Genomic DNA, 16724 nt, shown 5'->3' with positions numbered 1-16724 from the left:
TCTTCAGTGCACTTAGCTTTGGTTGATTAAAGATATAAATTTGACTCTGGCTTCTGCCTACCATAAAGACAGCTGCAATAGCATCGCTTTCCATCCTATGAACAAGAAAAAGCCAGATTATTTACAAAATCAAACCTTCCCTTGAACCCATCAAAGAGCCAGGGGCATAGTACACCCAGCTGGCCTGAAATGTATAGGAAACACGCCCTCCAGAAAAAGAGGCCAACATGAGTTGTGGCTCACTTTGAATGGAGAATGGATGATGGCTTGTAAGGCAAGAGGGTAAGAAAAATTCAGGTAACATCACTAGCAAATTTTTAAAGGTCAGTTGTGGGCTAGCGTAAAAGTGAAGAGCCCATGGTTACTCTCTACCCAAGGGGAATTCACATTAATTCATAGACCTTTCTAAATAGATTACCGGTGAGACTCAGGACAATGACTGACAGCCGGCTGGAGGCCAGAGCAAGCCTCTTTGATGGTTCAGGCCTAGGGGAGGGGTGTGGCTAGCATGCACAAGGCCAGGCACCTGGGCTTTTCTAAGGAACACAAGACTTCACAGCTGGGGGAGGGTGAAACATCCCGTGCTCCAAGGGCATAGGTGAAGACCCCTTGTAACTTGTGGAGAGGAAAAGAAAAAGAATTTTCTGCATCTGGAGGAGAGGCAGGGAACCGCCCTGGATCCAGACAAGTACAGGTCTCTTAACAGCGGGGGGCAGAGACAAGATCACTGAGCAAGCCTGACTCCCGAGACCGTAGGATCCAGGACCTGCCTAAGACTGAGGTAGAACAAGGAGGAAGAACCCTTCCCTGCCCTTCCCTCAATACATTCCCAGGCTAGAAAGCACCTGGCATCAGGCGATTGCAGTTAGCCTCTGGGGCCAGGGAAAGAATGAGGACAGAGAGGCTCTATGAGTCCCCGGGGTACAGAGAAGCCTGCAGGCTGAGGGTGGAGCTGGAATGTTGACAGGCACCTCCCAGCAAAGCAGACCCCCAACCTAAAGACAAGGTAATTCTAGAGGATTGAAATCTGTGGTGTAGCAATAAAACCAGAAGCCAGACCAATTCCGAGTGAGACTGACTTGGCACACCACACTAAGTGCCCGAGCAGGAGGGATACGGTCAGGTTCAGGTATAAAAGCTGTGGCCCTCCAACATTACCACGCATGGTGTCCAGAACTCAATAGGAAAGTAGGAGACACACAGAAAGTCAGGAGGAAAACAATCCACTGTGAGGAGACAAAGCCATGAACAGAACCAGGCTAAGGGATGACTCCGATACGGAATTTAAAATAACTGATGAATATTTAAAGGCTCCGGTGGGGGGGGGGGGAGTGGAGAACAAGCATGAACATATGGGGAGTTTCAGCAAGAAAGAATCAAACGAAAGTGCTAAGGAAAACAGGAATAGGAAGGAAAACAACAACAGTAACAGAGCTGAAGACTACCTTTAATGAGCTCATCAGCAGACTCAGCAAAGACAAAGGAAGAATGAGTGAACTTGTGGACAGGCTTTTTCAGTTGTATTGATTATAGGTTTTCTGCATTGTATTTCATTGATTTCTCCTCTGATCTTTATTATTTGGTATCTTCTTTTTTAAAAAAAACTTTTTTTAACGTGTATTTATTATTGAGAGACAGAGAGACACAGAGCACGAGCAGGGGAGGGGCCGAGAGAGAGGGAGACACAGAATCTGAAGCAGGCTCCAGGCTCTGAGCCGTCAGCACAGAGCCTGACGTGGGGCTCGAACTCACGGACCACGCGATCATGACCTGAGTCAAAGTCCATTGCTTAACCAACTGAGCCACCCAGGCGCCCCTATTATTTGGTATCTTCTGCTTGGGGTTTCATTTACTCTATTTATTCTTCCTTTTTTTTTTTTTTTTTTTTTTTTTAAGGCTGAAGCTGAGTTTATTGAATAGAGAATTTTCTTCTTTTCTAATAGTGGCATTTTGTGCTATAAAATTCCCCTTATGTATGTTTTAGTGGCATCTCAGAATTTTTGATATGTTACGTTTTCATTTCCATTCAGCTCAAAGTACTTTCTGTATTGCCTTTTGATGTATTCTTTGATCTATGGGTTATTTGGAACTGTGTTCGTTTCCATGTATTTGAAAATTTCACAGAGAATTTTCTGTTGATTTTTCTTTGTAGAATATGATTCCTAAATTTACTGAGGTGTTTTTAAAAAAAATTATGGCCCAGAATTTGGTCTGTTTTGGTAAGTGTTTTATGTATCCTTGAATCCTGTTGTTTTTGGGTGGAGTGGTCTAGAAATGTCAATCATGTCACGTTGTTGGTGGCGTTATTCAAACTTTATAGATCCTTGCTGCTTTTCTGTCTGTGTAGTCTATCAATTTTGGAGAGAGTGGGGTTAAAATCTCTGACTGTATTTGTAGTTTTTGTCTATGCCTTGTGGCCTACCAGTTGTATTTGCCTCTTCATATTTTGAGTGAATTTCTTGTAGGCCACATAGAATCAGGCCGTCTTCATCAACGCTCACTGTATCTGCCTTCTTTTTTGCTAGTGGTATGAATTTTATAGATGTTAAATCTATCATTTTGGGATTTATTTTCTCCTTGTCTCAGCTGGGTTTTTTGTTATTAACTTTGTCCTCTCTTTCTGCCCCCTTTTTTATGATTCTGTTTGATCTCTCCTGTTAATGCATGTAACTCTTTGGTTTGTTGTTTTAGTCATTGCTTTCGTACAGTATACCTTTAGCTTATCGCCTTCCGATGATATTAAACCATATCACATACACTGTTAGATGCTTACGGTAGCATACTTAGGCTTCACCTTTTCTGACCTTCGTTCTTGTGTGTTTGTGCTAAAATCTTCCTCCTCCCCAGTGAGCTCTTCGTAAGCCTTGGGGGCTTTCTGCGTGCTCTGTGGGCATAGAGTTATTTCGGTGCCTCTCCCACATAATCTCTTGAGAGAATCTGTGATGTTCAAAAGAAATGCTTCCATAATTAAAACTGCATGAATAAATATGGGTGTGTGAACATGAGTATTTTCAGTTAGTTTAATAATAGCTATCACTTTTAACAGATACAGACAACCTTTTAAATTTAGGAGTGTCTGGAGGTACGCCTTTGAAATTCAGTTGGAACTTTTTTCAATAAGGCAATTACTAGGGACACTTTTCAGCAAGAAGGGGAATGCCATAGTGCTATAGGTCTTTCTTTGCATTAAACAAAAATTAATCCTTGAATGACAGAAGGCGATTCTGTATATGCTTGCTAGATTTGGGGGAGATTATCCAACCCTGTTTTACTTTTAAAAAAGGACAGAAATGAAAATCAAAATCTTTTGCATTGAAATGTATTTAAATGAAAATTGAATTTAAGTAGAATTTTCTTTTTATTCGTTCACCTGTTTCCTCTTAATCCTATGACAAGCCATTTGCTGTTTGTTTAAGAGGAGAAGAGTTTTCTTGCTTTTTTTGTTTTGTTTTGTTTTGTTTTTTGAATGGCTATTTAAAAGCAGACATGTAAGAGTTTACATTGAAAATGATAAGTGAGATCTTATTTAAGGTCAGAATGGAGTATTGCAGTGGCTCCTTTTCCCGTATTCGGGGCTTGAATATACGTTTTTAAAACGTAAGTGGTATAAAATGTAAGGAAACTACAACTAAGTTTAATTAATTCTTACATACCCCCCAGGAATAAAATGAAGTGTGGTTATGTGCATCATGTAAAAGTGTCACTGATTTTTGCACGCTGGCACAAATTAACATTTGTTTGGGGTACTGAAGTTTTCCATTTCTTTGATTGCCCCCCTTGTTCCTTGTGGTTCTCTTAAGGAGAACATTTGCAATATTTCTGAAGCTTGATGAGGGCATTACTGAATCAGTCATTTGCAAGTTAAAACTGACCATTTTTGCCAGCCTTCACGATGCAAGGATGAACCAGGGATTAAGACCTTAATGCCTTTTCTTTCATTTGAGTGAGGATAGTGTTCCGTTATCCCAGAAAAAGAGGAAGCAGGATTTGCCTTCAAAAGATGCTTTATATTTTGGATACGGAGTCAATGCAAAGGTGAGGTACACCCGATTTGAATTGGTAAAATATGTAAATACTTGCCAGCTAAACTGTCAGAGATTAATGTCTGAATAGGAGTAGCAAGCACCAACTGTAAAATTATACAGGGCATGGCGATTACCCCCTCCGCATAATGGGGCTTGATTTAGAGGCTCTATTTTAGGATTGCGCATAAAGCACCAAGTGCAGAAAGCCGGGCTTTGTCTAATTTGTCCGGGGCAGTGCCCTAATTTTCTACAACCCTGCTCACTTCCCTTCTGTAAGAATGAATAACGCATTTGCTTTATGGAACTCTGTGTATCTTTCATTTGGGAGCAATGGCTTTTCCAAGCTCCTCTCTTCGATTCCTCTTTTGTTGCCTTTTTTTGAAGGCTCCTGGGTCGTGTTAAGTTGCACTGTCTTTACGGCACTTGTCTATCCGTGCGGAGAACAAGCGATGCCATTTTTGACATGGCGTAACGTAGCCCTTTAGGCGTGACGGATGAGAACACCGAGGCCCAGGAAGTACAAGGCCTTGCCCTTCTGATGGAGCTGTCTTTACCACCCAGCGAGAGAGCTGGCCACCTGAATTGGTGTCATTGCGGGGACACTCTCGGGCTCTCTCTTGAGACTTGGAATTCATCTCGTTTCACCGGTAGCCCACAGAGCTTTATTGTAGACCTGAGTAAGCTGGGGACCGTAATACCTCCTTTAAATTGTTATCGATGCTTTATCATTAAGGCCCCACCTATTCAAATAACAAAGTGCAAGATCCTCTGTTTCCTTAAAAGCTAATGTTGCTGTTCTGTTCTGTAGTTTTAACATTTATGAAGTCCTTTTAACGTTTTGTTAGTGGCTCCGTTTTATTGTCTCAGGTGATTTTGTTTCATCAGAAAGTAATTTGTATCGGTGAGACTCTTTCCGAACAGACGCCTCACGCAAGCTCGCTTAAGCGTAAGAGAGAAGGTACTGGTTCTCATTCTCAGTAAGTCCATGGACGGAGCCGAGTCAGAGGCAGCTGGAGCCAGGGCTAGGCAAGGTCACGTCTGTGACTCTCCATGGCTCGTCCCTCTTGGTCTCCGGGTGGTCTTATTCTCGGGCTGACCTTGGCGGGTGAGGAGGTCAGCGGTAGCTTCCTACTCCCATCACCTTGGCCTAGCAACCCTGTGAGTCAGTCAGTCTCCTGGAAGAGTCTGTCCCGCCAATCTTGAGTTTCCTCTGAACCAACGCCTTTGGCCAGGGACACGCGGTACTCAGGCGGTCAGCCTGTGTCGCATATTCTTTCCCAGGGTCGGGGGCAGGGACAGCCCCGCTCCACAAAGCAGCTATAGCAGTGGAGACATTTCCTCAAAGGGGGGCAGAAGAGTGTTCTTAGCAGAAACAGCTCTACCGTCACACTTGTACCGTTCGTTCCTAGATTTTCAAGAGCAACTCACAGTTACATGAATCTTCTATCAAAAGATGTATTCTTGTAGACCCAATGACTCATCAGATAATTCACATCGTATCTCCCTCTTTAGCCTTATCCTTTCATTGTGGGCAAAAAGGACAAAGCCATTAAAGAAAACAAAATGCGTTTTTTCCAGAAAAGGAATAATTGTCTCTATTTCACCTTCAGATACTGCCTTAGCCTCTCTCTCTGCAGCTAGTCGATGAACTCACACAGGTTTGCAGTTGTCATTTGATTTAACAGTGTCCAGCTCTCTGTGAGAAACCCGTTCTAGCAGAGACTAACATTTCATTTCTGTTCCAGCTGTGCCTGCCTCAGTGTCTGCTTGAGGGGAGGTATTCAGGGACGGGGTGCACAGCGGATCGGTGAGCTGGAGACCCACCAAGGCTTTGAAGAGATAGGTGGCTCAGGTTACACAGCCCGTGTGGAAGTTGGCATTTGCACTCCGTTATCTTCCTGTCCCCGATTTGGGGTTTTAAAAATGGTTTCTTTCTCTTCCTTGGCTCTCTGGCTGCCTGCGTCCGGCCCGCAGCTTCCAGTCTCTCGCTGCGCTCAACGGCCAAACCAGTAGCCATGGCATTTGGTCCCACAGTGGGGACGGGCAGACAATTTCAGAGATTCTGGGCAGTGTGGTTGTCCAAACTTCGTGGGAATGGAGTCACCTCTGGTGCCATCTTTAGGAACTTGTTGTGTGGCAAAAGTCAGGCTGAGGTGAGCTGTGGTTTCATGTACTGCTCATGGAACCCCCAGCAAGATGGCGGGTGAGGACAGTGTCCTCACTTGCTCATTAGCTCCTCTTCTGAGCTACTCTTCTCTTTACCCTCTTCGTCGTAGGGCCCCAGTTGCTGTCTCACAAAGGCGACCAGCTTTTCCTCTCCCTGTCACGTATCTGTGGTGCTCCTCCCAGACCTCTTTGTAACACCAGATGTTGGGCTGGAATCAATTAAGAACAAAGGCAGAAACTTCCAGATTAATTTGAAAACTTGCCCTTGTGTTTTTTTTTCCTTTTTAAGTTTGTTTGTTTATTTATTTATTTATTTATTTATTTATTTTGAGAAAGAGAGAGTGTGCATGCCAGCGGATAAGGAAGGAGCAGAGAGAGAGAGACAAGGGGAGAGAGAATCCCAAGCAGGCCCCATGCTGTCAGTGCAGAGGCTCGAACCCCTGAACCGCAAGATCATGACCTGAGTGGAAATCAAGAGTCGGATGCTTAACGGACTGAGCCACCCAGGCGCCCCTGCCCTTACGGTTTTAAAAAATACAAATCAGGGGCGCCTGGGAGGCTCAGTCGGTGAAGTGGCCGACTTTAGCACAGGTCATGATCTCACAGTTTGTGAGTTCCAGCCCCGAGTCGGGCTCTGTGCTGACAGCTCAGAGCCTGGAGCCTGCTTTGGATTCTGTCTCTCTCTCTCTCTCTCTCTCTCAAAAATAAACATTAAAAAAATTAAAAAAAACCCACAAATTACTATTCACTGAGAAATAGGACGGCAGATCTCCCTCCCATTTGAACAAGTGTCAGGCTGGCAACTTTGTATCCTGAAAGGTGGCTGTGTTCCTCAGGGTTAAATCAGAGAGAGAACTAGTAGGAGAAATGCCTCAGGACTTATTCGAGGAACCGGCTTATACAGTTGTGGAGGCTGGCGAGGCAGGGCTGAGACCCTTGTGGCAGGCTGTCAGGAAGGGTAGGCTGGAACTCTTGGGCATGGACTGAAGCTGCCGTCCACAAGTAGAAATTCTTCCCCCTCAGGGAAGCCTCACCTCACCTGTTGTTTCAATTGATTGAATGAAGTCCACCCAGATTATCCAGGATATGTCTGCAATTCAAATGATTATGGACTTTAATCATACCTACAAAATATCTTCACCGTGTTTGGTTAAATAATAGCATAGTAGCCTAGGCAAGCTGACACATGAAAGTGACCATCAGCGTGGCCGTTGGGAGTTCTGGTAGATTCGGTGTGGCCCCACGGAACTGCTTTAGGCTCTTGGGATACTTCATTGACTACAACAGTTTCTGCTCTTATGGCATTTATGTTCTAATGGAAGAGGACAGAAAATAAGATAAACAAAATACGTAATTTTTTCGTGGTGACAAGTAGTGAGGAGAATAATAAAGCGGAGGAAGGGGATCGACGGCGATGAGTATGTACATGTGGAGTTGGTTACATAATCTGTGAGGCCCAGGGCAAAATGAAAATGCAGCGTCCTATATTCAAAAAGTAGAGAAAAGTGCCGCTGAAGGCACTGAAACATAAAACTTTTGACTTTTCTTCGTGAATCTGTCTCTGGCAGAGACAGTGTTTTCTTCTGTTTGATTGGTGCGTTGCTTTTGTTGTTTAATGCTGTTCTAACTAAAGAAAGATTCAACATTGAGATTATTAACACGAATCTACCATTCATCATTGTATTGTGCAATGCCCACTTTATTTTTTTTTTAATTTTTTTTAACGTTTATTTATTTTTGAGACAGAGAGAGACAGAGCATGAACAGGGGAGGGGCAGAGAGAGAGAGAGACACAGAATCAGAAGCAGGCTCCAGGCTCTGAGCCATCAGCCCAGAGCCCGACGCGGGGCTTGAACTCACGGACCGTGAGATCGTGACCTGAGCCGAAGTCGGACGCATAACCGACTGAGCCACCCAGGCGCCCCATGCAATGCCCACTTTAAATACAAGGATAGGAGCAGAAGCATTGAAATGACACGAAGTTTGCACTTCCTGGTTCATATGTGCATCTGAATTTTATTCTCACCGGAACAGTGGAAATACGCTACAAAACTAACTCACCTGTAATTATTTATTTATTTATTTATTTATTTATTTATTTATTGAGAGTGCCTACCCATGAGTGGGGGATGGGAAGAGGGGGAGAGAGAGAGACAGAGAGAGACAGAGAGAGACAGAGAGAGAGAGAATCCCAAGCAGGCTCCATGCGCATTGCAGAGCCCAGCATGGGGCTCAATCCCACGACCCTGGGATCGTGACCTGAGCTGAAATCAAGAGTCAGACCCTCAACTGACTGAGCCACCCACTGCCCTTGTTTCATTTCTTTTTATTAATTAATTAACTAATTGTTTTGAGAGAGAGAGAGAGAAAGTGCACACACACGAGCGAGGGAGGGGCAGAGAGAGAAAGAATCTCAAGCAGGTGCCGTGCTGTCAGTGCAGAGCCCGACGTGGAGCTCTAGCCCACAAACCGTGAGAGCACGACCTGAGCTGAAATCGAGAGCCGGTTGCTTACCCGACTGAGCCACCCAGGTGCCCCTGTTCCATTTCTAAAAATGCACATTCTCCTGACACTTTACCTTTAGCTTGCAGATTAGTGAGGAGGGACCGAAGGGAGGAGGAGCTGTGGCTGTCCTCCCTGTCCCTTTCCTTCTCTGTCGTCATTTTCAGTTGTCTGTTACAGGAAAGTCCTACAAATAGAAGGGATATGCTAGAGTTCCTTGATCATTCATGTTTGTTAAAATACAACTGACTTACTTCTGCATTTGAAGCAAGTTCTCCCTCCAAAGCATGGCCTCCTCGGGCTGTCAGTGCACTGCTTACAGAGCCATGGACTTAATATGCTTGCCTGGTACTCGCTTGGCATCTTCTTTAATTCCTAGGAATCAGGGATGCACCTATTGTGTGTATCTCCTCTACTCATGCATGTACTCTACTGTTTCATTGGACTCAGATTACAAAACACAGGCTCAAAGATAAATTTATGAAGGATTTCAAGACCATGACATTCACCCAAGAGCATTAAACCAAGCATGGTGTTCTCCTAAGCATGGGGATCCTGTTGTGATGGTGGACGTTGCGGGCCCACGAAGCCATCTGTGTGTGTGGGGGGGGGGGGCACACGCACCTGCTATTTTAGATAATATTGATAAAGAAGGCCTGTCTTATAAGGTGACATTTGATCAAGGTCCTCAAGAAGATACAGAAGCAAGGGATTCAGATCCTAGAGCAGGGGGAGCATGTTCAGACATCCCAAGGCACGTGTGTCTTCGCCTTATCCTCAGAAGAATAAAGACGCCACCATGGTTGGATCCAAGTGAGAGGGAGGGTGAGGAGTGGGAGGCGAGGTTAGAGAGGCAGCGGTCCCTGAAAGGCCAAGGCAAGGACTTGGAATATTTTTGTGAGAAGGGAAGGCTTGAGATAGTCCTACCAGAGGGGTGACAAACTGTGATCTGAGCTGAGAAGGCCCCCCCTGGCTGTGCTGTGGTAATACCCTGCACTGGGTCAAGGTTGGGAGTGGTAGGACCAGATGCTATGGTAGACCAAACAAAGATGGGGCCTGGACTGGGTGTATACATAGCAGTTATTAAATGTAGCTGGATTCTGGTTATATTTCAAAACGGATGCCAACAGGAACTGCATACAGAATAGATATTTACTAGACTCAGGAAGAGAAATGGTCTATTGAAAAGTGGTGGCTTTCCTGAAGTTCTACAGCCAGCGCATGGCAGAACGGGGGAAGGCAGAGAGCAGGATTCTTGTGTTCTTTTCATTGGCTCTTCTCCTTTTTCATTAGCTCTAGACTGCCCCCAAAATAGCGCCAATCACCTTTTCTGAACATCTTCACTTCTCTGGCTGAAATCAACATGCCTTAAATCTCTAGGAGTCTCTCTCTACATATCACCTTGGAAGAACTTCCCAGAGCAAGGTGTTGGTGATTCTACCGCTGCCCCATGTTCCCGTGGTCTCTGTGTGGGGGGGTTGGCCGTCTCCCACGGTGTCAACTTAGGGGCATCCTGACAGTTTTCCCCCTTCATGTGACTAAGTGTCTCTTGACCTTCCCTAGTAAAACAGAGTTAATAAAAAAGATTTTGCTACTGGGTCTGATGTGTCGGTGCACCACATACTGCTCCAAAAAATTCCACTAGAGTTGGCTTCTTTATTTATTTGTTTGCTTGTTCCTTTTGCTCGTCAGCACTTTCAGACCATGCTGAAGTCTAAATTGAATGTCCTGACACTGAAGAAGGACCCCCTCCCAGCAGTCATCTTCCACGAGCCTGAGGCCATTGAGCTGTGCACCACTACACCCCTGATGAAGACCAGGACTCACAGTGGCTGCAAGGTATGTGGCATGTGGCCCGCAGCCAGCGGGAGAGACAGAAAGATGTGTAGCCTTAAGACACTTGTTTACCAGTGGTAACTATTCATTTATTTACTTATGTGTATTTCTCATGAGACAGAGAGAGTGAGTGGGGGAAGGGCAGAGAGTGAAGGAGCGAAAGAGAATCCGAACACAGAGCTCAAACCCACAAACCATGAGCTCGTGACCTGAGCTGAAATCAAGCGTCGGAAGCTTAACCCACTGAGCCACCCAGGCGCCCCTCCCCCACGGTCACTTTTGAAAGGAATGAAAAGGTCGAACAGCTAATAAAAGCTCACTGAGTGATGGTTGTATGAATCTGTCTCTTGCTCTATTTTTAGCGATCTGGCTCTCTTCCTTGTTTTCAGGTACGCGTGAAAAACATAAGTTTTAGTATGTATGAGTAGAATAGTATTCTGCCCACATTCGTTGTACCATCTGAACCCATGTACACAGGAAAAGTTCTGTCCTCTGTGATCCTTCCTTCCCTTGTATTTGCACTCTGAATAAACCACATCTTGAAGAATAAAAAACAGATTTCTCAACAGTATCGTTCTCCTTTGGGAGAAAAAATTTTGCATTTTTGCTTGGCTTGGGCACTCTGAATTTATACTAATATTCATGTCTCAGAATCCATTAAAAAACATTTTTCATTTATGTAAACGATACTGCTGACATTATAAAAAAAAACCCTAGAAATGAAGTGTATAATTTTGGTAAGTTTTTGGGTTCTTTCTCACTTGATATTCTTTTGTGCATGAATTGATGAATATAGCAATCAGTTCAGAGGTAACAAAGAAAATATGTTCGTGCACATTTCGTCATCAGCAATTTGTTTGGAGGAGTAAAAATTAAATAAGGGGTAGAACTTTGTTTTGAGTAGTGAAAAGAAAATAAAACAAGAATGCGCGTTTGCATGTGGGTTTCTTTTGTAACCTTACAGACACTCCTTTCCTTATTGCATTTCCTAGGGAAGTCAAGATCCATCTAGCTTTCTTGCCAGAATATTCCATCCCCTCCCCAGGTCTTGCATAGCTGTGGTCAGATTGGAGGCTACAGAAATCTTGAGTGATGGCTATGTACACAAAACCCCACACATGGTCATTTATTTCACAAATATCCATTGGGGGCTTACCCTCGGCCCAGCACTGGGGTCAGTGGAGCACTCCCGCCAGCATCTTTGTGGGGTTTAACTGCCAGTTGGCGGGGGAGGGAAGAGAAAATACAGGTAAGTGAGCACTGGCGGTTGAGACAGCCAGTCTGAAAGAACTTGCAGAAGAATCTTTCAGGCGGAAGGGACGGGGAGCACGGATTCTCATAGGTGGCCATGGTGTTGGCATCTTTTGTAACGGAAAAGAATGGGCAGTGGGACCGGGGAGTTGTGAAAGTTGTGTTGTGTGGTGTGGTGTCATCAAGGCAAGGAGTTTAGACTCTGTTCTAATTATTATGCGTGTCCGTTAGAGAGATTTAGGCCAGCGGGTTATAGGACTCTGTTAAAAAAAAAAAAAGTGATTTTATTATTTATTTTTTATTTAAACATTTTTTAAACGTGTTTATTTTCGAGAGAGAGAGAGAGAGAGAGAGAGAGAGAGAGATCTGAGAGAGAGTGTGTGAGTGAGTCGGGGAGGGGCAGAGAGAGGGAGACAGAGGATGCAAAGCAGGCTCTCGTGCTGTGAGTGCAGAGCCCGATGCGGGGTTTGAACGCATGAACCGTGAGACCGTGCCCTGAGCCAAAATCAGGAGTCAGCCACTTAATCGACTGCACCACCCAGGTGCCCCCCAAAAGTGGTTGTAAATGGTAACTCTGCTAAGGTGAACTTTCAGCTTCCAAAGAGCAGTTGCCAGAGGCCGTGCTTCGACAGGAGTCCGTGGGTCTGCGGAACTGGTCTTGGGTCCCCGTGTATGCAGCGCTTTGGATAAATGGATGATACAAAGGCATTAGGAAAGTACTCGTTAAATTTGAAAGTGATAGGAGATCAAATTGTGTTATACATCCTTTAGAGGGCTCCCAGAGTCCTTTTGAATTCTGCTCCTGTTGGGGAAAAGGGTCCCTCAGAAGCAAGATGAAGTCAGTAAGGACAAGTGAAAGGAGGGGAGGTGCCTTTGGTAAAGTCTGCAGAGTATGTTTAAATGGGGGGAGGGATGCAGTTATAGAGTGAAAGGCCTAGCAATCCAATCAAGATATAAAAGAGGTGTGTGTGTGTGTGTGTGTGTGTGTGTGTGTGAGAGAGAGAGAGAGAGAGAGAGAGAGATTTTCTAGATAGATAAATATTTGCTAGGAGAATAAAAACTGTCATTTTCCTGAAAGGGAGCATAGGGTTCGAGATGCATGGAGTAATTTTTTTTTTCCGTGTATTGCCTTAGGTCTGTGTTCGCTTATTTTACTCCTAAAAGGATGTTGGAAAAAAATAGAAGGGATTCAGAAGAACACACCCGAGAGAATGAGGTGGGCTTGGCATCAGTCAGTGGGGCTGGGTAGACAAAGGGAGATCATCCGTGATTTCACCTGGACACTGGGGAGACCTTGGCCTTCAAGGTGAAAAACACAGACCACCAGGCTGTAGAAAGTTTCTGAACTCTCCATCCCTAGAAATCTTGAAGATGAGATTCCAGGTGCAGATAATCATAATCTGGGCCAGCTCTAGCTTTAGGATTCTATTTGAAGGAAGACCCCCTCCCCCCATGTGTCATTGTTCAAATTGTGTTCTACAAGGCACTTTATACATTTACATCTTAACTTGGACACACTGGGGTTGACAGTTCTTTAATCGGCAATAATAATATCCTGTTTGTGTTCCGAGTCATATTCTTTTGTTCAAAGACAATGACAAAGTTACACTTTTGAGCTTTGAAATTTCTGTTTAGAATGCCCCGCCCTCCCCCCCCCCCCCCACCCGCCCCTGCCCCCGCCCCGCCCCCAGGCATCCACAGGAACAAAACGCAGTGTTTCCTCTTGGATTCTGACGAGTAACTTAGCTCACAAAATGCCAGCTGCAGAAGGAGCTCTCTCTCTCTCTCTCTCTCTCTCTCAGGCTCACGCCTGCCACGAATAATGAGCACAATGTCGTTCAGGCCCAGCTGCAGGGCCGGCGGACGGGACCCTCCATATTCACACAGTGCTAGTTCTTTTGGCTTAAACAGCTCTCAAGTTGTGCTTGCATAACGGTGGATTTGGGGAGGGAGAGAGCCAGGAGGAAGCAAAGGCCAAGGGGCTGAAAACGGATGATGGTTTAGCACCATCGAGGCACTGGCCCACTCAGACTCCCCCTTTCCCTCTGATCTGTATTCTCCGTGGGTCCTGATGGGATTGCCCTGCCAGGCTATTCATGTTGTGGGCAGCTGGGTCTTTGTGTGTTTTCCTCTACGGCTGCCTTTTTTTTTTTTTTTTTTTTTTTTTTTTGTTGGAGTGGAGTTATTTAACTGCACACCCCCCCTGCATACCATTAGGACTGGCCTGCCCTTACTCTTGCTGGGGCTTTTCAGAGTATCAGCTGCTGTGTCTGATTCCGCAGCAGCAGCAGCAATGGTCTGTCATACCTGGCTTCTCCGGCCTCGCGCAACAGAATCCTAGCTGGCTCTCTGACTCGTTAGCAAACATTTACTTGATTAATCGTCCTTGAAAAACCTACTGTACTGTGGACGTGGAATTGTGGGGAAAGGCGTCCAAGTGGGCAAGGGTGGGTAATGCAGTTCGTAGCCAAGTAGAAGGAAGAGACGAGTGCCTGAAATCAGTGAATCCCAGGGCTGCTGAAACTCGTGTATCAGAAACCCCTAGACGGCAGGTGTCTGGACCTTCTTTCCAGAGATTTTGATGCAGGTGCTCAGCTAAGCGGGCAAAAAAGAAACCTGCACTTAAAAATAGACTGTGACTGTGCAGGGGTGCCCGGGCGGCTCGGTGGGTTAAGTGTCTGAGTCTTGGTTTCAAGTCAGGTCACGATCTCACGGGTTTGTGGGTTCGAGCCCCGAGTCGGGCTGCGTGCTGACGGCGTGGAGCCTGCTTGGGATTCGCCGTCTCCCTCTCTCTCCACCCTTCCCCCACTTGTGCTGTCTCTCTCAAGATAAATAGTAAACTTAAAAAAATTTAAAACAAAGAGACCGTGCAGGTTACAAGGCTGTGGTGCCTGGGAGAAGCGTGGGGCTTGAGGACCTGATGTGTGAGGGGAGCCACGCGAGTGACTGAAGTGGAGTCACACCCGGGGACGGGGAGGTGAGGTGGGATATGGAGGACGGAGCTAGCTGGCCATTGTGTGGTCGGAATGGGGTTGCCACAGCTGACCAGGAGGCCGGCGTCCAAGAAAGAACTGGGCTGCAGATGCGTGCGTGAAGGACAGCGCCTGTGTCTGCGGCCTCGTCCTACAGGGGGCGCTGTTCTGTTTCGGATTGACTCCCTTCTGGGCCTACTTGGCCGAGTTCTCAAAGCCTTCCGGAAATGAGATAATGACGGTGATGATCATAATTAGTAAGAAAATACTAATTATACAGAAATAATGCGAATAAAGAGCTGAAGTTTATTAATACATTAAGCACTCTCCTATGCACTTTTCATGATATAAACTACCCATTTGGTCCTCGCGATGACCCAGTGGTTTAAGTGCCATCTGTGGCCCCATTTCACAGGTGAGCTAGTTGAGGCATAGAGAAGTTCTTTCCTATACCAGAGCATCCAGGGAGTAACTGGCAAAGCCTGCATTTGAACTTCATCCGTCTGGCTCCACAGCCTGTGCACCTCCCCTCTAGATTCCACTCCCTCGCAATGACCGTTGAGTGGCTCCCGTGTCTGTCCCAAGGTAGCTCTTTTGGCCAGTTGTGTCATGTGATTTTAGAAGGTCATTTTGCTTCTGTAAGCCTCACTTACCGCATCTTTGATAGACCAGAACCAAGGTCGGTGTATTTCAGGCATTCTCTTATCTAAAGGTCCAAGACTCAAATTGACCGTGTGTGTAAGTGGAGTAGAATTTTGTCTTTGCTCACAAAACCCAGAAAGCGTGGGGAACGTGTACTGAAAGTACCATATAATTTACCCCTCCTTTCCTTTCAGGTCCTCAGATTTGGTTTTCCAAGAGAGACAGAGAGAGAGAGAGAGAGAGAGAGAGAGACTATGATGAAAGTCACATCCCTTGTAAAACACATATATGAAAAAACACTAAATGCCCATCGAGTTCCTGGATGCCCATGTGAACACTGAACTACAAACCCCTTCCACAGAAATAGTCCCCAGCTTTACGGTGTTTATAGTTTGAAAGCAAAATAGTACTCATGCCGAAACAAATATGCTGAGCCAGAATTGGGGCTCTCGCACATCTGATAACATTTATCTTTTATTTAAAACCTTCTAGGGGCGCCTGGGTGGCGCAGTCGGTTAAGTGTCCGACTTCAGCCAGGTCACGATCTCACGGTCCGTGAGTTCGAGCCCCGCATCAGGCTCTGGGCTGATGGCTCAGAGCCTGGAGCCTGTTTCCGAGATTCTGTGTCTCCCTCTCTCTCTGCCCCTCCCCCGTTCATGCTCTGTCTCTCTCTGTCCCAAAAATGAATAAACGTTGAAAAAAAAAATAATAAAACCTTCTATAAGGTTTGGGAAGGGTGGTTGATTTGAGTGTTGGGACTCCGGTGAGTTGAAGAAGGAACTCTGGAAACATGGGAAACATGTACCTGGGGAGGACAAGAGGGGAAAGAGGCAGGAAGGAAAGGCGGGAAAATCCGCAGTGACAGCTCTCTTGTTTGGATCTGAGCCAGCCTGCCTTTGTTCTGGTTTGCCTGGCTGTCTTTCCTCTGCACCCGCTCGGTACAGCTGGGTGGAGCCAGGGTCCTGAGATAGAGCTCCAGCAGGGATGTTCCTCTGGGCCACCAGACAGGCTTGGGGAGATGGTGGTGAATTGGGCTAATCGAGCTCAAGATATTTCTTCCCACTCCCCCCTCCCCCACCTCGTTCTTTCATTGCTCTTGCCAAGAGTGCCCTTGTCTCCATTCTGCAGCTTGGTAGGCATACAGCTGCCTCTGTGCCCTCACGGTCACTAAAGCCTCACCCCCACCTCCCGGCGCCTCACCTGGGCCTGCTCTCCCACAGAACGCTCTAGCTCCCAAATCTCATCTCCTCCAGAGTGAGGCACCTGGCTAAGCATCCCGTGAAGCCCCATCTAAGACCCTCACTGTCCTGTTCCCATGGGTGAGGGCAGA

General features: G+C 45.9%; 1 protein-coding gene across 4 annotated transcripts in view; it reads left to right on the top strand.

Annotated features, from left to right (window-relative positions):
• PID1 (phosphotyrosine interaction domain containing 1) overlaps window positions 1-16724 on the top strand; it is a 231459-nt gene that overhangs the window by 97082 nt on the left and 117653 nt on the right. For 3 of the 4 annotated variants that reach the window (XR_006713212.1, XM_045481577.1, XM_045481578.1), the window contains exon 2: window positions 10386-10532. The exons of the other annotated variant lie outside the window; for it this stretch is intronic. Coding sequence is in view for 2 of the 3 variants with exons in the window: in XM_045481577.1 (XP_045337533.1) it covers window positions 10386-10532 (147 nt within the window). In the remaining variant the exon portion in view is untranslated. The remainder of the gene's footprint in view (window positions 1-10385; window positions 10533-16724) is intronic. 4 annotated transcript variants of the gene reach the window in all.

Source organism: Leopardus geoffroyi, chromosome C1 (genome assembly GCF_018350155.1).
Source record: "Leopardus geoffroyi isolate Oge1 chromosome C1, O.geoffroyi_Oge1_pat1.0, whole genome shotgun sequence".
NCBI classification, from domain to species: Eukaryota; Metazoa; Chordata; class Mammalia; order Carnivora; family Felidae; genus Leopardus; species Leopardus geoffroyi.
Note: the sequence above shows the minus strand (reverse complement) of the source record. Positions and strands in the feature narration are given on the sequence as shown.